Below are 25265 nucleotides of genomic sequence, written 5' to 3' on the forward strand. Positions count from 1 at the left end.
AGTGCAACGCTGAGACCACTCCTATCCACACTTTTCCTGGGCTGTGTGTGCTCCAGTTCCTGTCGATTTGATCCAATGAAAGCCAATGAAACTGGTCAGATGACCAATGATATCCAATGAAATCAACAGGAACTGGAGCACACACAGCCCAGGAAAAGTGTGGATAGAGCGATTCCGTAGTGGGTCTAATGGTCGCAGCCAACGTATTTCCTGTAGGCGGAGACGACACCAAGCTTCTACTACAGTGAATGGAAAAGTGACTGATGTTAGTCTGCTTCAAACGTTACTCTTTTACCTGCTTTTTACTAACACTAACATTACAAAGATGCTCCAGAACATCAAGATTAACCTGTGTAGTTTATGACTGCTCCAACAGTAGAGATGAACGTGTGTAGTTTATGGCTGCTCCAACAGTAGAGATGAACCTGTGTAGTTTATGGCTGCTCCAGCAGTAGAGATGAACCTGTGTAGTTTATGGCTGCTCCAACAGTAGAGATGAACCTGTGTAGTTTATGGCTGCTCCAACAGTAGAGATGAACCTGTGTAGTTTATGGCTGCTCCAACAGTAGAGATGAACCTGTGTAGTTTATGGCTGCTCCAACAGTAGAGATGAACCTGTGTAGTTTATGGCTGCTCCAACAGTAGAGATGAACCTGTGTAGTTTATGGCTGCTCCAACAGTAGAGATGAACCTGTGTAGTTTATGGCTGCTCCAACAGTAGAGATGAACCTGTGTAGTTTATGGCTGCTCCAACAGTAGAGATGAACCTGTGTAGTTTATGGCTGCTCCAACAGTAGAGATGAACCTGTGTAGTTTATGGCTGCTCCAACAGTAGAGATGAACCTGTGTAGTTTATGGCTGCTCCAACAGTAGTAGAGATGAACCTGTGTAGTTTATGGCTGCTCCAACAGTAGAGATGAACCTGTGTAGTTTATGGCTGCTCCAACAGTAGAGATGAACCTGTGTAGTTTATGGCTGCTCCAACAGTAGAGATGAACCTGTGTAGTTTATGGCTGCTCCAACAGTAGAGATGAACCTGTGTAGTTTATGGCTGCTCCAACAGTAGTAGAGATGAACCTGTGTAGTTTATGGCTGCTCCAACAGTAGAGATGAACCTGTGTAGTTTATGGCTGCTCCAACAGTAGAGATGAACCTGTGTAGTTTATGGCTGCTCCAACAGTAGAGATGAACGTGTGTAGTTTATGGCTGCTCCAACAGTAGTAGAGATGAACGTGTGTAGTTTATGGCTGCTCCAACAGTAGAGATGAACCTGTGTAGTTTATGGCTGCTCCAACAGTAGAGATGAACCTGTGTAGTTTATGGCTGCTCCAACAGTAGAGATGAACCTGTGTAGTGTATGGCTACTCCAACAGTAGTAGAGATGAACCTGTGTAGTTTATGGCTGCTCCAACAGTAGAGATGAACCTGTGTAGTTTATGGCTGCTCCAACAGTAGTGGAGATGAACCTGTGTAGTTTATGGCTGCTCCATCAGTAGAGATTAACCTGTGTAGTTTATGGCTGCTCCAACAGTAGAGATGAACCTGTGTAGTTTATGACTGCTCCAACAGTAGTAGAGATGAACCTGTGTAGTTTATGGCTGCTCCAACAGTAGCATTCTGTGAGACACAAGACGGTGAGACACAAGATGGCGGCAGTGGCAGTGGGTGGTTTGGAAGGCTCCACTCATCTGCAAACTTTTTTTGATAACACTGCCCTTAATTCCATCTGCCAGTCTTTTGTGTCATTAACAGGGCTCTTTAGCAAACTACCGCATAATTCTAATTTGAAATGGTGCGGTAAAAGCAAAAGAAAACATAATCTTCTCCAGGCAGGACTATACCTCGGCGTCTGCTGCCTACTTCTGCTGGTGCCTGTTCTAACCACCTACAACTCACCGTGGGCTGTGGCTAGAGAGCAACACTGTTTGGAGCACACCTTGGCTCCACCTGGCATTCTACCAGTGATAAAAACAAAACTGACATTTTTTGGACATGGATATGCTGTCGTCTTTGAACGGGTTCTCAAGGACGGCCGTGCTCAGATCATCGAGTCAACAGTAACACGCACAACTACTACCAGACGAACGAGCAGCAGTTGGCACACAGCCAAAATGTTTGTATTGCTGTTGCTATTAGCCGGGGACGTTCAACTAAACCCTGGACCCTCCTCGCAACAGGGCGGCTATGCAACGAACATCATCCCGCCGGCGCAGTTAACATCTCCAGCGACAGAAACCCTCCACCTGACTACAACACCATCTTTAACAACCCCGCAACTCACCGGAGAGACTGTTGCCCCCGTTGCCGCGGCGTTGGGTGGCGTTTGTCCATTCACAACCGTGATAGACGGGGGTCGACTGGCCGACGAGAGGGGTTGTTTGGCAGGAGCACGGACGGGTGATCGATCCATCGTCGCTGGAATCAACGCGCCAGGCCGACAGGAATCCACAGGTGACACAGAGTCTATGGCAGGGTTCCCCAATTAATTTTCCTCAAGGGCCATATTTTGACTAGCGTACCAGGCTGGGGGCCGAGTCTGCACGCGCGAGGTCGAGGTCTTGCCCTGAAATTTCATTTTCAGGGCAAGACCCCATTTGAAAAGGATGCCCAGTTTGACATGCATAGGCTACTGATCCCCATTTAATGCCATTTATATCTGGGACCCTTAAAAAAAAAAAAAAAAAAAAAGAAAAAAATCATTTTTTTTTTGTGGAAATTCTTTCATGGGCCACAAGGGGGCGCTCTGTGGGCCGCAAATGGCCCGCGGGCCGCCTATTGGGGTACCCTGGTCTATGGGGCTCGTGCAACGACCACCGTTACATCACGGGGAAACGACGAATAACGCAACGCTGTACCAACTTGAACACACGGCTGTTCCAACAGCAGCGGAGTTTGATCGGCCCCGGGCCGCTGCCATTGACACTCGGGTGAGTCCTGAGGTTGTGTATGCCTCTCCAACAACAAACAGTATACAACGCGACTCATCTGGGACAGTAGTAGTACAGTGTAAACAGAAACGGCATCCCGCGAGGGTCAAAAAACAACAACTGTCACTTGAATCACGTCATCGCGCAGCATCAAAACAGAGACGGTTCAAGTTCTTTCAAACTGTAAACCACGCACAGGTCATATGGAACCCACACTCAAAACCCAAAGGACTATTGGGAGGTCAATTAAATATCAGAAGTCTGTTACCTAAAATAGATCAGATCAGGAAAGTACTAATTGACTCCAACTTGGATTTCCTGTGTGTAACTGAGAGCTGGCTGAACAGCAATGTCTCCACTGACCGAGTTAACATATCTGGATACACATGTTTCAGGAAAGATAGAACAGGTAAAGCAGGGGGGGGTGTTCTAATCTATATTAGGGAATGTATTAAATGTGTGGAGCTTGAATTGGCTGTAAACGTGGAGTGTCTGGGAATCAATGTAATACTTTCTCCCAACATGAATTTTAACATAGTTGTGCTTTATAATCCTCCATCTCATAATGCTGATTTTTATAATGAATTGAAAAGTCTTCTCTCTGCTTGTGATAAATGTAATGAGACTATATTTTTGGGGGACTACAATGTCAATTGGGCTGATAAAAAGGGCAAATTAAAACTGAAATCTGTAATGGATAAACATAAATATAAGCAGTTGATTGATAAACCCACTCGCATCACTAGGACGAGTGAAACTCTTATAGATCTGATTTTCACAAATAGACCAGAGAGAGCAATAAAAACATATAATCTTATCACTGGACTTTCAGATCATAATATGACCTTGATTGTAAGAAAACTAACAGGAAAACGTCTGGTTCACCATAGTAAAACGGAAGGTCGAACCTCAACGACAGGAATTCCTAGGGCGAACATAGTTAACTTTGAACACGATTTAATGGAAATAAACTGGGAATGTGTAACTAGAGAACAGGACTTAAATAATAGTGTGAATACTTTCGCCTCAATTTTGGGCAATTTAATAAATAAATACACCAAAACATGGACAAGTAGGGCAAAGAAATATTCTCTCCCCTGGTTCAATAATGACATCTTCCAGCTCGCTAAAAAGCGAGATCTTGCTCTTAAAAAGTCTCTAAAGACAAAAAACACTACTGATCACCTGCTCTTCACAGGTTTGAGGAACAAAGTGCTGTCTGAGCTAAGGAAGGCCAGGAGTAACTACTTCCACAAACGTATTGAAGAGGCCAATGGCAACAGCTCTAAGCTATGGCAGCACATCAACAGAGTAGCAGACTCTAGTAGGCATAAACACGCTAAAATAAATTGTTTGAAAGTAAACAATGGCATTGTGGATAACAATGTGGCCATGGCAAATGCTTTCAACAATTTCTTTATTAAGTCTGTAGAGGAATTGTCCAGTAATTTCAGATCCACCGAGTCACCCTATGAGGAGACTGACAATGCTCATCCAGATGATTTCCAAATCAAAGAGGTGTCTAGTGATGCAGTAAAAAAATGCATCGCAAACATGAGTAGCTCAATGTCAAAGGACATCCATGGCTTATATGCTGTACTAATAAAAAAAAATCACACACGTGTGAACTGAGTGGTGCAATTCCCCCCCCCCCCCCCTCTCTCTCTCTCTCTATCTCTCTCTCTCTCATTAGAGTCACTACCTCTCTCACTCTCTCTCATTAGAGTCACTACCCCTCTCACTGTTTCTGGCGCCCCCTACTGCTATTTTTAAGTCACATACTCATGCTCACACGGACACACAAACAAGTACGAGACACACAGACACACAGACACACAGACACACAAACACGTACGAGGACATTGCAAGCTGGTTGTAGGAGTGGTTGCACCACTCAAAAAAATCTGACCTGCTTACTAGAGCCTATCACTTACTTAGTTAACTTATCTATAAAAACAAAAAGATTCCCAGAGAGCTGGAAAACGGCAATAATTGCCCCGATCCACAAGTCAGGGGACAAGGACTTGGCTAGCAATTATAGACCCATTGCTCTTCTTCCTGTTGTCTCAAAAATATTAGAAAAGATCGTTGCCATGCAACTAACTGAATATTTGGAGTCTAAGCAACTACTGCACCCACAGCAGTTTGGATTTAGACCCAAACATTCTACCGAGACAGCTAACTGTTACTTACTTGACAGGTTCAAAGGTCTACTGGTGAGGGGACAAGTTGTGGGGACAGTGTTCTTGGACCTAAAAAAGGCCTTTGACACTGTCCATCATGGAGTCTTGTTGTCCAAGTTAAAACATTTTAAAGTGTCAGCAGAAGCTTCACAGTGGTTTAAGTCATATCTGGGAGGGAGACAGCAGTGTGTCAGGGTCAATGGGGAGAAATCATTGCTGCTCCCCAATAACATGGGAGTGCCCCAAGGGTCGGTACTTGGACCACTGCTATTTACTATGTACATTAACGATCTTCCTAATACCTGCCCAGGCGTTAGCTGCCAAATGTATGCTGATGACACTGTCATCTATACATCTGCTAAAACAGCCAGCATGGCAGCTGCGCAGCTGACACAGGAACTAGAGAACATCTCCAACTGGCTAGAGTCATCACAATTAACTTTAAATGTTCAGAAAACAGTTTCAATGTGTATCTCCATCCGCAGCAGGCCTGCTGCTGATACCTTTGAGGTACGCATCAAAAATGAAATGGAAATGGGTGAAGTAAAATATTTAGGAATAATCTTGGATAAAAACTTAAAATTTGAAAAACAGGTAAAGCATATATGCAAGAAGGTCAAACCAAATCTAAATTGTTTTCGTCATATTAGAAGGGACCTATCAGCCAAAACTGCACAGCTGTATATGCATGCTATGATTTTCTCACACCTATCATACAGCATCACAACATGGTCACAATCCTCTCAAACTGTCTTAAAACCAATAACATCAATATACAAACAGGCTATAAAAAACACAACCTTTTTACATTTGAAAATTTTGTATTTTTTTCTACTATCAAATTGGTTTTTAAGTGTTTACAGGGTCATGTCTCACCTTTGTTCTCTGGACTGATAGTTAGACTTCCGAGCTCTGGTAGAGCAACCACTCGCGCCTCAACAAGTGGTAACTGTGTTGTTCCCAGGTGTAACAACATATTCGGACAGTCTGCCTTTTCAGTAAAGGGAGCTAACTTATGGAACTCCTTGCCTACGGTCTTAAAACTAGAGACGGATGGTAATGTGTTCTATAGAGGTCTCAAACTATGGTTGAAATCAGATCAACTGTGCTCACATGTATAGCTCCTGACTGGTTACGAGAATGATTATGTTTACTTTTGTACTGGAGGTTATGTAATGTACTGTAACCTTGCTGTAAATTTCACTTGAAAGTACTTTTTATTGAATGTACTTCTTATTTTTAGATTGGGTGTTCTTTTAACTTTGTATTTTCAGAAAAGTCTCCTATGGACAAGTGGTGAAAACTAGCACTCGTGCTAACACACTGTAAACGATGCATCTACAAGTTGTACAATTGTGCAATGAGCAATGTGATTGTTATGTCCATATCAAATACATAAACATAAACATAGAGATGAACCTGTGTAGTTTATGGCTGCTCCAACAGTAGTGGAGATGAACCTGTGTAGTTTATGGCTGCTCCATCAGTAGAGATGAACCTGTGTAGTTTATGGCTGCTCCAACAGTAGAGATGAACCTGTGTAGTTTATGGCTACTCCAACAGTAGAGATGAACCTGTGTAGTTTATGGCTGCTCCAACAGTAGAGATGAACCTGTGTAGTTTATGGCTGCTCCAACAGTAGAGATGAACCTGTGTAGTTTATGGCTGCTCCAACAGTAGTAGAGATGAACCTGTGTAGTTTATGGCTGCTCCAACAGTAGAGACGAACCTGTGTAGTTTATGGCAGCCATAAACTACACAGGTTCATCTCGATGTTCTGGAGCATCTTTGTAATGTTAGCGTTAGTAAAAAGCAGGTAAAAGAGTGACCACCAAGTGTCACTGTTGTGCAGCTTAACACACCACCAAGTCTTACTGTTGCACACACATGCCAGGGAGGAGAGCTTGTACAGTACAGTACAGTACAGTACAGTACAGTACAGTACAGTACAGTACAGTACAGTACAGTACAGTACAGTACAGTACACCACTGAAGTGAGCACCACTCACTTCAGACGGGTCTGATTTTACTAAGAACAGAAGAGTTGGAAGTATTTTCTTTTTAAAATGTGTTAAATGTAATCAATACATGGTAAAAAAATAGTAAATAGGAAATACAAGATAAATAGTTTTTGAGCGGTGGCTAACCGTTTTTATGTCCCTCTGTATGGCCCTATGTATGTCTGCTTGAGAACGACAATAACATTGGGGGGACCGTCCTAAGGTGTCACTGTTGAGCAGCCTAACTCATTCTGACCTGAGATCAGATTCTATAAATGTCTTCTACATCCCGACACTTTTCTGAAAAAGCTATGTTTCAATGTCCGTCGTTCTTCGTTTTTTTCAAAAGGAATTGCAGACCTACAAGCCCATAGCGCGCCACTCGGTGGCGCGCTATGGGCTTGTAGATCTGCTATTTTCCAATAGCTAAAAAGCATTGTGTTTGGTCTCTGCAGGGGGCCTTCAGCCGCCTGGACCCCACGGGGATGTTTGAGAAGGCCATGCTGGGACGCATCCCGGTCGGCCGTCTGGGAACGCCGGGAGAGATCGCCAACCTGGCAGCCTTCCTCTGCAGCGACTACGCTAGCTGGGTGTCTGGAGCCGTGAGTATACTAATACAGTTCCTCTGTAGAGACTATGCTAGCTGGGTGTCTGTAGAACAGTTAGTTCCTCTGTAGCGACTATGCTAGCTGGGTGTCTGTAGAACAGTTAGTTCCTCTGCAGCGACTATGCTAGCTGGGTGTCTGTAGAACAGTTAGTTCCTCTGCAGCGACTATGCTAGCTGGGTGTCTGGAGAACACTTCCTCTGTAGCGACTATGCTAGCTGGGTGTCTGTAGAACAGTTAGTTCCTCTGCAGCAACTATGCTAGCTGGGTGTCTGGAGAACAGTTAGTTCCTCTGTAGCGACTATGCTAGCTGGGTGTCTGGAGAACACTTCCTCTGTAGCGACTACGCTAGCTGGGTGTCTGGAGAACAGTTAGTTCCTCTGTAGCGACTATGCTAGCTGGGTGTCTGTAGAACACTTCCTCTGTAGCGACTATGCTAGCTGGGTGTCTGGAGAACACTTCCTCTGTAGCGACTATGCTAGCTGGGTGTCTGTAGAACAGTTAGTTCCTCTGTAGCGACTATGCTAGCTGGGTGTCTGGAGAACAGTTAGTTCCTCTGTAGCGACTATGCTAGCTGGGTGTCTGTAGAACAGTTAGTTCCTCTGCAGCGACTACGCTAGCTGGGTGTCTGTAGAACAGTTAGTTCCTCTGCAGCGACTATGCTAGCTGGGTGTCTGGAGAACACTTCCTCTGTAGCGACTATGCTAGCTGGGTGTCTGTAGAACACTTCCTCTGTAGCGACTATGCTAGCTGGGTGTCTGGAGAACACTTCCTCTGTAGCGACTATGCTAGCTGGGTGTCTGTAGAACAGTTAGTTCCTCTGTAGCGACTATGCTAGCTGGGTGTCTGGAGAACAGTTAGTTCCTCTGTAGCGACTATGCTAGCTGGGTGTCTGGAGAACACTTCCTCTGTAGCGACTATGCTAGCTGGGTGTCTGGAGAACACTTCCTCTGTAGCGACTATGCTAGCTGGGTGTCTGTAGAACAGTTAGTTCCTCTGTAGCGACTATGCTAGCTGGGTGTCTGTAGAACAGTTAGTTCCTCTGCAGCGACTATGCTAGCTGGGTGTCTGGAGAACACTTCCTCTGTAGCGACTATGCTAGCTGGGTGTCTGTAGAACACTTCCTCTGTAGCGACTATGCTAGCTGGGTGTCTGGAGAACACTTCCTCTGTAGCGACTATGCTAGCTGGGTGTCTGTAGAACAGTTAGTTCCTCTGTAGCGACTATGCTAGCTGGGTGTCTGGAGAACAGTTAGTTCCTCTGTAGCGACTATGCTAGCTGGGTGTCTGGAGAACAGTTAGTTCCTCTGTAGCGATTACGCTAGCTGGGTGTCTGTAGAACAGTTAGTTCCTCTGCAGCGACTATGCTAGCTGGGTGTCTGGAGAACAGTTAGTTCCACTGTAGCGACTATGCTAGCTGGGTGTCTGGAGAACACTTCCTCTGTAGCGACTATGCTAGCTGGGTGTCTGTAGAACAGTTAGTTCCTCTGTAGCGACTATGCTAGCTGGTTGTCTGTAGAACAGTTAGTTCCTCTGTAGCGACTACGCTAGCTGGGTGTCTGTAGAACAGTTAGTTCCTCTGTAGCGACTATGCTAGCTGGGTGTCTGGAGAACAGTTAGTTCCTCTGCAGCGACTATGCTAGCTGGTTGTCTGGAGAACAGTTAGTTCGTCTGTAGCGGCTATGCTACCAGTGTTTCCTGCAGGAAAAAGCTTTGGCATGGTGCTGGGAGCGCACTCAGCGAAAGCCACTGGGCCACTGGGGAGGCACTGGGGAGGCACTGGGGGAGACACTGGGGTGGCACTGGGGAGGCACTGGGGGAGGTACTGGGTAGGGCTGGGCGATATGACGATATATATCGTATTTTCGATAGAAAATGTCTATCACGAAAAAAAAGCTATATCGCTTATATCGCCGTTTCGCTTTACGGCAGTATTTTACGTCACAGCGCTTATATACGGCATGCCCAGCAGCCCACCGCGCGCACTGAAAACAGTGAGCCAACACCTTTCGGATGTCTTCTCTATTATATACTCTAAGGCCAACACGACCACAACACAAGCTGAGGTGGTGCTTGCACCTAAAAGAGGGGCAACGTCTTCCATTGTATGGATATGGAAGTGGTTTTGATTACATGAAGGGAGATGATGGCTGACGAGATTCAGAGCGGTGTAAGGGGCACGTTCGGAAATACCACACCGGAGCGAACTCATCTATCAGTTTGCATTGCACAGTGCGCTATTTCCGAACGCGCCCTAAAGTAACCGGTCATTCACTGTTATAAATGCAGGTTTCATGTTGGGTCAAATTGATAAATTGCGTGAGCCACGCATGTTTTACACAGTTGAACAATAAGCTTGTCCGTCGTCGGGTGCACTGCAAACTTCTTCCAAGACGAAGACGTTCCTCTTACCTGTGCAGTCCTCCTGCTGCGTGTCTCTTGTTTTATTGTTCCAAATAAATTATTCCGTTTGAAAAGTCCTTAATTCAGCAACAGCTTACAACAACAACACAAGACGCTGACTTTGTTGTGATCATCAAAAAAAAAGGAAAAGAAAAAGCCCCACTCGTCCCAGAGGGCATGGAGAGTTGACGACAAGATCGCGTTCTCTCTCACTCTCTCTCACTCTATCGCCTGCAGTCAATTAAACATCGTTAAGCTGCCCAACGTCTTTAACAAACTAAACTATAACTACAACAGAACATGTTGATTCCCTATACAGAGCTTAAATGAACTGAAACAACTGTAGTGACAAACTGTGACATGAGATATTTATTTTTTCCTTAAGCCAATTTAATGCAGACACAGGCCTGTACTTCTGTCTGAATGGCAACGTCTTATTTCTTTCTTTTTTCTTTTTAATTGTCATAATAATAATTATTATTAATAATACTAATAAAACTTTATTTGTATAGCACCTTTCATGACATGAAATGCAGCTCTCAAAGTGCTTTACAGAGCAATGGAGAAAAAAAGAAAAGCAAGGCAACGACATTAAAAAACAAGCAGTGATGCAATACAGTGAGGACATGAATAACAAAAAATAAAAGATCAATTAAAAGCAATGTTGTAGAAGTGGGTCTTGAGCTGTGCTTTAAAAATGTCTACAGAGGCTGAACAATTGAGTTCAGCCTCTAATTATTATTATATACATTTTATTTTGTAATATTTTTGTACTTGCTTTGGGCCTGTCTGTGCATGGGAAGGGCATCAGTATTATATTCATATAAGTAGACTGGATAATGTGAATTTAATTGTTTTTTGAGTGGTGCAACCATTATAGACAGCTATGTGTGTCCCTGTCCCTGTATCCGAGCACGGAAATAGCATAACTATTGTCACCACCAAGTGTCACTGTTGTGCAGCCTAACACAGACAGAGGCCAGGGAGGAGAGCTTGTACAGTACAGTACAGTACAGTACAGTACAGTACAGTACAGTACAGTACAGTACAGTACAGTACAGTAAAGTACTCGACCTGAACAAAAATCAATTCTTTTAGATAAAAAAATAGGTATCGTAAAAAATATGCTATATCGTGAGTATATCGTTATCGTGATAAAATAAATTCTATATCGTGATATGAGATTTTGTCATATCGCCCAGCCCTAGTACTGGGGTGGCACTGGGGAGGCACTGGGGGGACACTGGGGTGGCACTGGGGAGGCACTGGGGAGGTACTGGGGAGGCACTGTGGAGACACTGGGGGGACACTGGGGAGGCACTGGGGGGACACTGGGGAGGCACTGGGGAGACACTGGGGAGGTACTGGGGGGACACTGGGGAGGCACTGGATATTTCATATCACACACACACCATGATTCACTAGCCCCCTAAGAAAGAGAGAAAATAAATAAATAAAAAGCTTGGCATGGCGCGATTTATTTCAAGCATGGCGCAGCGCCATGCCAACAACATTGTGCAGGAAACCCTGAACATTTCACAGAATATATACCACTTTGCATTAAAACAATTGGTTGTGCATAGGCGGCTGCATAGGCACTTGTGGAACTATAGCCTATAGATTTATTTTATCGATGAGGAGGAAAGGTGTTGCTGTTGTGAAATGATCGAGTGGCGTGCGGAGATCTGCAAACTCAACACGGTGAACACGCATATAATAATATAAATGAGGGCTGAGGCTGATTAAGTTTGCAAATAACGGCCCGTGGGCCGTTATATAGAGGAGGGCGGTTATTTGATGGAGGCGGTTATTACGCAGAATGGTGTCAGAACCTGGGCCGTTATTGGGTGCTGGGCGGCTATTTGAGCACGGGCTGTTATTTGGTAATATATACGGTATGTTTATTTTCTCAGCTGCTGTTGCTAGTCATGGCTGCCAGTTCCCACCTGATGTTGTGTGGGAGTCCAGACTGATCCAGACCGTACTGAATAACTGCTAGCTTGCATAATGTCTTGAGGCTCGGACTGAAGTCTAAGACATACAGGTCACCTGGTCTGTTGTCTGCACCAAAGATGATGACACGATCTCCCAGCATGCAACAGCACATATTCGTCATTTCATGTGGGCGTTTCCCCTTGGGCTCGACCTTCTTCCAGGAGAAGGTCTCTGGGTTGAATGTCCACAGATCATTGAAGTAATAATGGTCATTGTTATAATTACAGCCACCAAATATGCACACCTCTCCATTGTAGGTAAATGCTGAATGACCCCTGCGTCCTTCTGGTAGAAGCTGTGTAGAATGTGTGTTCATCCAGTGGTTGGTCTCTGTGTCAAACACTCTGATGGTGTTGTGGTACTGACCCTCCCAGCCCCCAAATACAAACATCTTTGTCCCGATGATGGTGGCAGAGTGACACCATGAAGCAGGAGGTGGAGTTCCTCTGGTTTTGATTAAATACCAGACCATTGTGGTGGAGTCCAACTTGTACATGTCATTAGTGAATCCAGTCCGTTTCCATCCTCCATGAATATACATGACCTTCCCCAAGACACAGGCTGAGTGGTAGTACCGCCCCTCTGGAACGGTCCCAGAAACCTGTGGTTTGAACCATCTGTGGGAGTCGACATCAAATGCATAAAGCACGTTGCAGTAACCTGTGTTAGTCCTCCCTCCCCAGAGGTAGACGGTATATTCTATCAGCACAGCTGTGTGACTGTAGCGCCTGGAGGGAACCTCAAGGTGAGGTTCTCCTGTTCCAGGGGTCCCTGGGGTCAACTTCCTCCAGCATAAAGACACTGTGTTGAAGACGTGTACTTCAATGTGATCTCGTCTCTGGTTTCCGTCTCCTCCAAAGCAGTAGATCTCGTGTCCGACCACCACAGCAGCAGCCTGGTCCTTCATATGTTCTCCTTCCAGATGTATCGTCCAGTGAAACATCTCACACCGCAGCTCCACTGTCAATGAGCACTGACAACTAACTTACGGAATTGTTTGTTAGGGTGAAGGCAGCTCAGGTTCCCTTGTTGCAGGTCACTAACCGATGTTTAGAGTATCGGACAATTATTTATAAACAACAATGATATGGTTGTGATGTCATTCCATGATTACGTCATATTGCAGGATAGCTATTAGCTAAAGACAATACTGCTGTCAATACTATGACGTCATTCCTCCATATTTGGGCATGGAGATGAATAAACAGACAGGCAACATCCGGAACCGGACTGTTTGTGAGGAAGTGGACTGGCATGAATAGGAAGCGCCTCAAAACCACTCCACACCTAATCAAAACAAAGAACGCAGCTGCTCTGTTCTCCCAGCAAACTGGGTGGCTAGGCTAGCTAGTTTCTTGGGACATTTGTGGTCGTAGTGACTACATTTGTCATTAAAAAAAATGTTTTTTTCAGCTATTTTATTAGTTTTAAGGGTAACTGTGGTAGAATTGCAATATTACACTCGAGGGTGTTGGTTTAACGTGATTATTGTCACTTCAGTGATGCTTGCGGAACTCGACTATGTCTCGTTCCTGACCGCGTCCCTGTCGTGGCAATAATCTCGGGGAGACACTGGGGAGGCACTGGGGGGACACTGCAGTCACTGGGGGGACACTGGGGAGGCACTGGGGGGGACACTGCAGTCACTGGGGGGACACTGGGGTGGCACTGGGGGGACACTGGGAAGGCACTGGGGTGGCACTGGGGGAGGCACTGGGGGGACACTGCAGTCACTGGGGGGACACTGGGGAGGCACTGGGGGGACACTGCAGTCACTGGGGGGACACTGGGGTGGCACTGGGGGGACACTGGGGAGGCACTGGGGTGGCACTGGGGGAGGCACTGGGGGGACACTGGGGAGGCACTGGGGGGACACTGGGGAGGCACTGGGGGGACACTGCAGTCACTGGGGTGGCACTGGGGGAGGCACTGGGGGGACACTGGGGAGGCACTGGGGGGACACTGGGGAGGCACTGGGGGGACACTGGGGAGGCACTGGGGGGACACTGCAGTCACTGGGGGGACACTGGGGGGACACTGGGGGAGGCACTGGGGAGGCACTGGGGTGGCACTGGGGGGACACTGGGGAGGCACTGGGGGGACACTGGGGAGGCACTGGGGGGACACTGCAGTCACTGGGGGGACACTGGGGTGGCACTGGGGGAGGCACTGGGGGGACACTGGGGAGGCACTGGGGGGACACTGGGGAGGCAATGGGGGGACACTGGGGAGGCACTGGGGGGACACTGCAGTCACTGGGGGGACACTGGGGTGGCACTGGGGTGGCACTGGGGGGACACTGGGGTGGCACTGGGGGGACACTGGGGTGGCACTGGGGGGACACTGGGGAGGCACTGGGGGAGGCACTGGGGAGGCACTGGGGGGACACTGGGGAGGCACTGGGGGAGGCACTGGGGTGGCACTGGGGAGGCACTGGGGTGGCACTGGGGGGACACTGCAGTCACTGGGGGGACACTGGGGTGGCACTGGGGGAGGCACTGGGGAGGCACTGGGGTGGCACTGGGGGGACACTGGGGTGGCACTGGGGTGGCACTGGGGGGACACTGGGGAGGCACTGGGGGGACACTGGGGTGGCACTGGGGTGGCACTGGGGGGACACTGGGGTGGCACTGGGGGGACACTGGGGAGGCACTGGGGTGGCACTGGGGTGGCACTGGGGGGACACTGGACATTTCATATCACACACAGCATGATTCACTAGCCCCCTAAAAAAACTTTCTTTTTTGTTTGTTTTTTGGCAGCTTGGCATGGCGCGATTTATTTCAAGCATGGCACAGCGCCATGTATAACCCAACAGCAGGTTACAGCGCAGCGCCATGCCAACAACACTGTGCAGGAAACCCTGCCTACTGTAGCTGGGGGTCTGGACCATAGAGTATATATATATATCTATAGAGAAGACACCCGAGTTCTCCTTTCATCCACTTGCATTGAGTTGCTCAAAAGCGCATGAGGCGATTTCACTCCTCCTTCCTGGTAGGAACAGAGTGCATTCTGGGATGGATTGGCCCCAAACACATGAACGCGCTGGCCGTTGACTATCATTGTGCCGTTTGTGCTGCGTTCACGTATGAAACATTCGTTCACGTGTCATGGCCTCAAACACATGAACGTGCTTCAATGATAGTCAACGGAGCAGCGCTGGCTCGAGCTGCAATACCAAATCCGGCCACTATGTCCATTTGGCCTCAGGGTTTCCTCCGGGTGCCGTCTCTATCCATATATACTCTAAGGTATGGACTCTCTGGAGCCCTGAGTAATAGTAGAACAGTAATGGACCTTTTCAGTCATTTTATTTTTAAAGGTTTTATGACAATCATTTTCATTTATTTTTATTTTTATTTTTTATTTTAGGTTTTATGACCTCAATTACACCCAAAAAACCTGAACTTTGAACATTCAGTGGATTTTCTGTGGTCTGAAGTTTTCTTTGGGGTTTTTTGGGCCTTTTGAGCTACAATGAAAACAGGCAACACTGTGAAACAGTGAAACACTGCTGGCAAATCCCATTGACATATATGGGATTTGCAGTAAGTGATGTCACTTACTGCCAGCAAATCAGAGCAGCTGTTTGAGCCAGAAAACCCCAGATCACAGAAAATCTACTGAATGTTAAAAGTTCATGTTTTTTGGGTGCAATTGAGATTAGAAAACCTAAAAAAACCAAGAACAATTCCAAAACCTTTTTTTTAATGTCACAATCCCTTTAAGTTTCACTCTGAGACGGAAGCCTGTATGTTTCTGAACCAATCAGAATAGTCTCATGTGTAATGACATCATCGAGCACGTTTTTGTTTCAAGTTGGCTTTTTAGGGACTTTTGCTCATATGATGACCACGGATTGTGTGTGTGTGTGTGTGTGTGTGTGTGTGTGTGTGTGTGTGTGTGTGTGTGTGTGTGTGTGTGTGTGTGTGTGGCACTTACCCTACCCCCTTAGATAGCATTTCTGTAGACTTAGATAGCATCTGATACAGACTTATGTTATGTAGACAGCACTATAATTGCATTGTATGTAGTCATAGCACACCATAGTACATATGTATAGCATAGTAGTAAATATGTATAGTTTATATGTATAGTTTATATGTATAGTTTCATTATATAGATATTCCACTGTTACTTTCTTAGCTTACGCATGTTTTATGATAAATGTTTTTATGTGATGTTAAGAGCGTCTGCTAAATGCCTAAATTTGTGTGTGTGTGTGTGTGTGTGTGTGTGTGTGTGTGTGTGTGTGTGTGTGTGTGTGTGTGTGTGTGTGTGTGTGTGTGTGTGTAGGTGATCAGGATGGATGGAGGGGAGTATGTCTCCATGGCAGGAGAGTTTAATGAGCTCAGGAGGGTGAGTCCTAGAGTCCGTCTGCTTTTAGAGTCCGTCTGCTTTTAGAGTCCTAGAGTCCGTCTGCTTTTAGAGTCCTAGAGTCCATCTGGTTTTTATTCATGGTTTTCTCATGAATTGAAGTAATAATAATAAATAATAAAACTTTATTTGTATAGCACCTTTCATGACATGAAATGCAGCTCAAAGTGCTTTACAAGGTGATTATCTTAGGCAAGGCAAGGCGATTTAATTTATATAGCACCTTTCATACACGAGGCAATTCAAAGTGCTTTACAGAATAAAAACAAATACAAATACAGAGTGCAACAGTGCACTTTAAAATGGATACAATTAGAATAAGACATAAGAGACACAGAAAACACAGCTAATTTAAAATCAGACCAGTGTGTCCAGTGGAAACCTCGTATGAATCTGATCTCAGGTCAGAATGGGTTATAATCAGACCAGTGTGTGTCCAGTGGAAACCTCGTATGAATCTGATCTCAGGTCAGAATGGATTAAAGTCCCAGGCAAGAGCTATAGCTGTTATTAAGACATCACTGGGATAGGCAATGTTAAATAAATAGGCTATATGGATTTCCTAATGGTAACCTGGGATGTTATTCCATGGTTACTGTCTGTCCTCCAAGAACCCATTCTGACCTGAGATCAGATTCTAAAAATGTCTTCTACATCCTGACAGTTTTCCATTCTGACCTGAGATCAGATTCTAAAAATGTTCTTCTACATCCTGACAGTTTACCATTCTGACCTGAGATCAGATTCTAAAAATGTCTTCTACATCCTGACAGTTTCCATTCTGACCTGAGATCAGATTCTAAAAATGTCTTCTACATCCTGACAGTTTACCATTCTGACCTGAGATCAGATTCTAAAAATGTCTTCTACATCCTGACAGTTTCCATTCTGACCTGAGATCAGATTCTAAAAATGTCTTCTACATCCTGACAGTTTTCATTCTGACCTGAGATCAGATTCTATAAAATGTCTTCTACATCCTGACAGTTTTCATTCTGACCTGAGATCAGATTCTAAAAATGTCTTCTACATCCTGACAGTTTTCATTCTGACCTGAGATCAGATTCTAAAAATGTCTTCTACATCCTGACAGTTTTCATTCTGACCTGAGATCAGATTCTAAAAAGGTCTTCTACATCCTGACAGTTTTCTGAAAAAGCTATGTTTCTATGTCAGTCGTTCTTCGATGTAAAAAGAAAATAGCAGACCTACAAGCTCGTAGCGCGCCACTCGGTGGCGCGCTACGAGCTTGTAGATTTAAGCAATAAGCCACGAGAGGTCTCAGGTTACCGGGTATTTTACACTGCCTGGGAGCGTACGAAGACCCGACCGCTTTTCTAAAACGGTTACAAACATATAGCAATATTAAAACTATTAAATTCACAAAAGTATCTACGCTTTGTGCCACCAGAGCGAGCGACCCAGAGCCAAAACACTTCCTTGTTTTGCTCCGCAAGTAGCCTATGTGACGGGAGAATAGCGCTTGATGTATTTACGGGGCTGCCTGGAGCCACGCATTCACAGTCATATGAGCCGGGCGGTGCTTAGACGCCCGCACGGCATGTGTTTGTAAAGCAATCAAGCGCTCCCCTTCCCCAGTTCAGCTACAAGGCTGCAGTTTGATACAAAGTGATTGAAGCAGTGGGTTATCGGTGAAATTTACACCGGTCACGTGACGGTAACCAGCCAATCAGAATGAAGTATTGGGACTACCCGTTTTAGAACTGGTATTTTTCAATAGCTAAAGCATAGCATAATGCTAACACCAGATGGGGTTACAGTACGTATGCAGTATGTCTGTGGCTGCTATCAACTCTCTTAGTGACAAAGCTCAATAGTGCAGGGCATGGTTTGCAGTGCAGTGGAGCTGAAAACCAGTGTGAAAGGTTTAGTTTTTACTGAAAAGGTTACTGTTTTAGTCTTTTTCTAATGAGTTCTTGGATAGTTTGTATATCTTAAAACTAGGGCTGTCAAAGTTAACGCACTATTAACTAGTTAACTCACAATCCTTTTAACGGCACTATTTTTTTTTAACGCGCGATTAACGCACTGTGAAGTTTGACAGAATGGTTGAGAGACGCATGGCAATTTTACACTGAAGAGTTGAATAATTGTTAAACAGCTGAATTACTTAAGTTAATTTAAGTCTACACAATTAGAAACCTTAGAAAACATGTTATTTTGATCAACATGGCCTGTTATCTCTCGTAATGGTACCATTGGCCAACATCAATACAGTTCTTTAGTTTGGGTCTGGAAGGCTAAATGTCATCAAATGGTGGTTCCGTGGCTCAAATGCAGAATAAATAATGGACCTTGATATGAAAAATCTTGAAAACCACTGATTTAAGGTATATTTAGAACGGATAAAAAATATGCGATTAATTTGCGATTAATCACAGTTAACTATGGACAATCATGCGATTAATCAGATTAAATATTTTAATCGATTGACAGCCCTACTTAAAACCGAAATTCATAAAACGTCTTCTAAATCCTGACAGTTTTCTGTCAGGATTTGCGCCACCTTTTTTACGTTAAAATAAATAAATAAATAGCAGACCTACAAGTTCATAGCGTGCCACTCGGTGGCGCGCTATGAACTTGTAGATCTGCTATTTTTCAATAGCTAAATTATAACATAATTCCCGCCCCAAAATGGGTTAAATCCATTAGTGTGGTTGCCCCCTAACAGGGAAACCACATTGCTGACTCACTCAAACGAGGCTTGACTCACTGAAATATCAGTTAGAATGAAAGTTACTGTAATTTTTGTTACGCACTTGAACCCCAGCCTACTGTAGGCTATACTGTACCTATTCTGGGGGGGGGGGGGGGGGGGGGGGGACATTCGCCTGAAATAGCCCATTTCTTGTCAAAGCGGTCTGTCTGCTGTAGATCGAAATAGAAGTGGAATGCACCAAGTGCAGTGTTGGAAGTATTTTTCTTAATTCGTTCATCAATACATGGTGAAAATAGTGAATAGGCAATACAAGATACATTGTTTTTACAATTTAGGCATTTATCAGACGCTCTTAATCCAGAGCGACTTACAATAAGCAAGAACAAAAAAGCATGGGAATAGATCACATAAAAACATTTATCATGAAACATGCGTAAGCTAAGAAAGTAACAGTGGAATATCTATATAATGAAGCTATACATATAAACTATACATCTATACTACTATGCTATACATATGTACTATGAAGTGCTATGACTACATACAATGCAATTATAGTGCTGTCTACATAACATGCTATAAGTCTGTATCAAATGCTATCTAAGCCAACAGAAATGCTATCTAAGGGGGTAGGGTAAGTGCTATGGGCCATGATGGAGTCTGAAAAGGTGGGTTTTCAGACTACGGCGGAAGATTGGGAGTGATGCTGCAGTTCTGACTGCAATGGGAAGTGCATTCCACAGTTTTGGAGCCAGACGGCTAACACACACACACACACACACACACACACACACACACACACACACACACGGACCCATTGACCACTCTAACGCACGCATGCACACCCTAACAGGGCAACCACACTATTGTAACTGTAACACTTTATTTACTGTTATCATAGTCAGTCAGTTCACCATTAATTAAATCAATCAGTCAATCAATCAATCAATAAGGTTATTCCACTGTATAGGCCTATATATATTGTATCACTCAGTAAAGTCAGGTTTATAACTGTAGACGGCACTATAATTGCATTGTATGTAGTCATAGCACGCCATAGTACATATGTATAGCATAGTAGTAAATATGTATAGTTTATTATGTATAGTGTATGTATAGTTTCATTATATAGATATTCCACTGTTACTTTCTTAGCTTACGCATGTTTCATGATAAATGCTTTTATGTGATGTATTCCCATGCTTTTGTTCTTGCTTAATGTAAATCGCTCTGGATTAAGAGCGTCTGCTAAATGCCTACATTGGTGTGTGTGTGTGTGTGTGTGTGTGTGTGTGTGTGTGTGTGTGTGTGTGTGTGTGTGTGTGTGTGTGTGTGTGTGTGTGTGTGTGTGTGTGTGTGTGTGTGTGTGTGTGTGTGTGTGTGTGTGTGTGTGTGTGTGTGTGTGTGTGTGTGTGTGTGTGTGTGCGCGCGTGTCTCTTCCAGGTCACTAAGGAACAGTGGGCTATGATGGAGGCAATGATCCGAAACACCAAGGGCTCCTAGACCACACACACACACACAGGACGGATATGTTTGTACTGTACTTTCTACCGTACTTTCTTACACGGTGATGGTGGTAAAAATCTGGGTGGTTAATATGAGCGTAACATTTTAGACAGGACAGGACACAGTCACGTCAGAGTAGATTCACCGTGTAAAAACCCATTCTGACCTGAGATAAAAATGTTCTTCTACATCCTGACAGTTTTCTGAAAAAGCTATGTTTCTATGTCAGTCGTTCTTCCATTTTTCAAAAATAGCAGACCTACAAGCTCGTAGCACGCCACTCTGTGGCGCGCTATGAGCTTGTAGATATGCTATTTTTCAATAGCTAAAGCATGACATGATGCTGACACCAAAATGGGTTCCCGTTCAGAATGGGTTAATATGAGCGTAACATTAGATTAGATAGATTCACCGTGTATTGCAACAAATGGGATACAGTTAATTAGTTAGTTGGGTTCCCGTTCAGAATGGGTTAACTGTAACATTGTTTATGATGGTTATGATGTCACTGTGAATGTACTTGTAGTACTGTATGAGATTCTTTCTTCAAGTTGTACATACATAAATTGGTATATATACATAATTTTAACACGGTATGAAACATTGCTTGTAAATCTGCAGTATTGTTTGAGTTGACTTGCCTGTTATATTATGATTGGATGATATGTCGTGGTCGTACAATAAAATATAAAATGGTCAAACATGAATTTGTGACGTTTCTATATTTCATAATTGAAAACGGTTGCCACTGTTTTTTTATCATCCTATACCTGAGGTCTGTCTGTCTGTCTGTCTGTCTGTCTGTCTGTCTGTCTGTCTGTGACATAAAGTAACTCACTCTCTCTATCTCACACATTTTCTCACTCAATATATCTCTCTATTACACACACGCACACACACACACTCACACACACACCAGACCGTGCACTCATCCAGAGGACAGAGTCAATTAGGAGATAAGATCAGTTCTCTGTCACAGTGTCGTTTTGAGGAGCTCTCCTCTCCTCTCCTCTCCTCTCCTCTCCTCTCCTCTCATCCTTCCCCTCCTCTCCTCTCCTGTAGTGTAGTTTCCTCCTGCTGGAGACTCCCTCTGTGTGTGTGTGTGTGTGTGTGTGTGTGTGTGTGCGTGCTTGCGCCAAATGCACATTCATCTGGGTGTTCTCGACATGAACATGTTTGAGAACCACTGCCGTAGATGCTCATCTGCACCCTCCAGTGGTGGACGACGGAAGTACAAGTATACCAATATTATATCACACTGTAGAAAATGATCCACACCAGTGTAGCGGTCCTTAAGGGGTTAAATGGAACCAAATGGACCCTCATTGATCTTTAACTCTTTTTTTAGAGTTATGGTAGGCCTATAGTCTTACAGTTAGTAAAATGTGTGTTTGATTTTAGAATTACAGTACGATACAAAACTTAACTGTGGACGACACCATAAAAGCATTACACTTGTTTACAATATAGGGTCCACCATGTTCAATTCATCATAACATTTAGAGACGGACAAATAAACACACAGTGTGCGTGCGTGTGTATGTGCAGGGCCGGATCTACCATATGGGCACTTTGGGCACGTGCCCAGGGGCCCTTGGGCACCAGGGGCCCCTAAAAAAAAACATAATTTCCCTGCTAATCCGAATGAAATAAATGGTGTCTAAAAAGATTAGTGTTTTATTGTTGGTGAGAAGGGCAGCTGAAAAGTGCAATTGTGTCTAAAGCAGCAACAATGCGCTAGATTGGCTGTCACTCTGGGGGGGGGGGGGGGGAATAGGCCAATATAACGGCATAAAACCGCCCCAAAACGGCTACAAAACAGCAAAAATGTTGCGTGCGCGTGAAGGGGGGCCCTTCTAGCTTCAGTGCCCAGGGGCCCTCAGTGGTGTTAATCCGGCCCTGCGTGTGTGCGTGCCATAAATACTCGTGGAAACGCGTTGCCAGTTTGACGGGTGGAATACACTTTTTATTGATAGTATTATTATTATATTACCGTTGCGTGAATATACGGCCGGTGGCGCTATATATACTGTACTTTATACACAGTGAAAACCCTCAGCGTTAATAATTAATCAATTTCTTAAATGAACACTCAGGATTTTGAGCAGTGCACAAGAACAGGAACAGAGACCGGGGGGGGGCGAGGGGGGTTCAAGGATCTATCAAGGTTTAAACGCTGCCGTACGAGACAACAGCTGATCTACAAGCTCACTATAGTACCGCGACGCACCATACAGCTTGTAAGGGTCTGTTATCTCTGTAAGGGTCTGTTATCTTTGTAAGGGTCTGTTATCTTTGTAAGGGTCTGTTATCTTTGTAAGGGTCTGTTATCTTTGTAAGGGTCTGTTATCTTTGTAAGGGTCTGTTATCTCTGTAAGGGTCTGTTATCTTTGTAAGGGTCTGTTATCTTTGTAAGGGTCTGTTATCTTTGTAAGGGTCTGTTGTCTTTGTAAGGGTCTGTTATCTTTGTAAGGGTCTGTTATCTTTGTAAGGGTCTGTTATCTTTGTAAGGGTCTGTTATCTTTGTAAGGGTCTGTTATCTCTGTAAGGGTCTGTTATCTTTGTAAGGGTCTGTTATCTTTGTAAGGGTCTGTTATCTCTGTAAGGGTCTGTTATCTTTGTAAGGGTCTGTTATCTTTGTAAGGGTCTGTTATCTTTGTAAGGGTCTGTTATCTTTGTAAGGGTCTGTTATCTCTGTAAGGGTCTGTTATCTCTGTAAGGGTCTGTTATCTTTGTAAGGGTCTGTTATCTTTGTAAGGGTCTGTTATCTTTGTAAGGGTCTGTTATCTTTGTAAGGGTCTGTTGTCTTTGTAAGGGTCTGTTATCTCTGTAAGGGTCTGTTATCTCTGTAAGGGTCAGTTATCTTTGTAAGGGTCTGTTATCTCTGTAAGGGTCTGTTATCTTTGTAAGGGTCTGTTATCTTTGTAAGGGTCTGTTATCTTTGTAAGGGTCTGTTATCTTTGTAAGGGTCTGTTATCTTTGTAAGGGTCTGTTATCTTTGTAAGGGTCTGTTATCTCTGTAAGGGTCTGTTATCTCTGTAAGGGTCTGTTATCTCTGTAAGGGTCTGTTATCTCTGTAAGGGTCTGTTATCTTTGTAAGGGTCTGTTATCTTTGTAAGGGTCTGTTATCTTTGTAAGGGTCTGTTATCTTTGTAAGGGTCTGTTATCTCTGTAAGGGTCTGTTGTCTTTGTAAGGGTCTGTTATCTTTGTAAGGGTCTGTTATCTTTGTAAGGGTCTGTTGTCTTTGTAAGGGTCTGTTATCTTTGTAAGGGTCTGTTATCTTTGTAAGGGTCTGTTATCTTTGTAAGGGTCTGTTATCTTTGTAAGGGTCTGTTATCTTTGTAAGGGTCTGTTATCTTTGTAAGGGTCTGTTATCTTTGTAAGGGTCTGTTGTCTTTGTAAGGGACTGTTATCTTTGTAAGGGTCAGTTATCTTTGTAAGGGTCTGTTATCTTTGTAAGGGTCTGTTATCTTTGTAAGGGTCTGTTGTCTTTGTAAGGGTCTGTTATCTCTGTAAGGGTCAGTTATCTCTGTAAGGGTCTGTTATCTCTGTAAGGGTCTGTTATCTTTGTAAGGGTCTGTTATCTTTGTAAGGGTCTGTTATCTTTGTAAGGGTCTGTTATCTTTGTAAGGGTCTGTTATCTTTGTAAGGGTCTGTTATCTCTGTAAGGGTCTGTTATCTTTGTAAGGGTCTGTTATCTTTGTAAGGGTCTGTTATCTTTGTAAGGGTCTGTTATCTCTGTAAGGGTCTGTTATCTCTGTAAGGGTCTGTTATCTTTGTAAGGGTCTGTTATCTTTGTAAGGGTCTGTTATCTTTGTAAGGGTCTGTTATCTTTGTAAGGGTCTGTTATCTTTGTAAGGGTCTGTTATCTTTGTAAGGGTCTGTTATCTTTGTAAGGGTCTGTTATCTCTGTAAGGGTCTGTTATCTTTGTAAGGGTCTGTTATCTTTGTAAGGGTCTGTTATCTTTGTAAGGGTCTGTTATCTTTGTAAGGGTCTGTTATCTTTGTAAGGGTCTGTTATCTTTGTAAGGGTCTGTTATCTTTGTAAGGGTCTGTTATCTTTGTAAGGGTCTGTTATCTTTGTAAGGGTCAGTTATCTTTGTAAGGGTCTGTTATCTCTGTAAGGGTCTGTTATCTTTGTAAGGGTCTGTTATCTTTGTAAGGGTCTGTTATCTTTGTAAGGGTCTGTTATCTCTGTAAGGGTCTGTTATCTCTGTAAGGGTCTGTTATCTTTGTAAGGGTCTGTTATCTCTGTAAGGGTCTGTTATCTTTGTAAGGGTCTGTTATCTTTGTAAGGGTCTGTTATCTTTGTAAGGGTCTGTTATCTCTGTAAGGGTCTGTTATCTCTGTAAGGGTCTGTTATCTTTGTAAGGGTCTGTTATCTTTGTAAGGGTCTGTTATCTTTGTAAGGGTCTGTTATCTTTGTAAGGGTCTGTTATCTTTGTAAGGGTCTGTTATCTTTGTAAGGGTCTGTTATCTTTGTAAGGGTCTGTTATCTCTGTAAGGGTCTGTTATCTTTGTAAGGGTCTGTTATCTTTGTAAGGGTCTGTTATCTTTGTAAGGGTCAGTTATCTTTGTAAGGG

The 25265-nt window shown here is 44.1% G+C and overlaps 1 protein-coding gene across 2 annotated transcripts in view; it reads left to right on the forward strand.

The window, feature by feature from the left end:
- The window catches only part of decr1 (2,4-dienoyl CoA reductase 1, mitochondrial), a 43250-nt gene extending 21878 nt beyond the window's left edge, over positions 1-21372 (forward strand). The window contains exons 8-11 of one of the 2 annotated variants that reach the window (XR_014569051.1): positions 7566-7712; positions 16412-16474; positions 20619-20816; positions 21084-21372. Coding sequence is in view for 1 of the 2 variants with exons in the window: in XM_083761409.1 (XP_083617535.1) it covers positions 7566-7712; positions 16412-16474; positions 20619-20678 (270 nt within the window). In the remaining variant the exon portion in view is untranslated. Of the gene's footprint in view, positions 1-7565; positions 7713-16411; positions 16475-20618 lie in introns of both variants that reach the window. The other variant, XM_083761409.1, reaches the window with a different exon arrangement.
- The last annotated feature ends 3893 nt before the right edge of the window (positions 21373-25265 follow it).

Source organism: Protomyctophum parallelum (genome assembly GCF_964188405.1).
Source record: "Protomyctophum parallelum genome assembly, chromosome: 3".
In the NCBI taxonomy this organism is placed as follows: domain Eukaryota; kingdom Metazoa; phylum Chordata; class Actinopteri; order Myctophiformes; family Myctophidae; genus Protomyctophum; species Protomyctophum parallelum.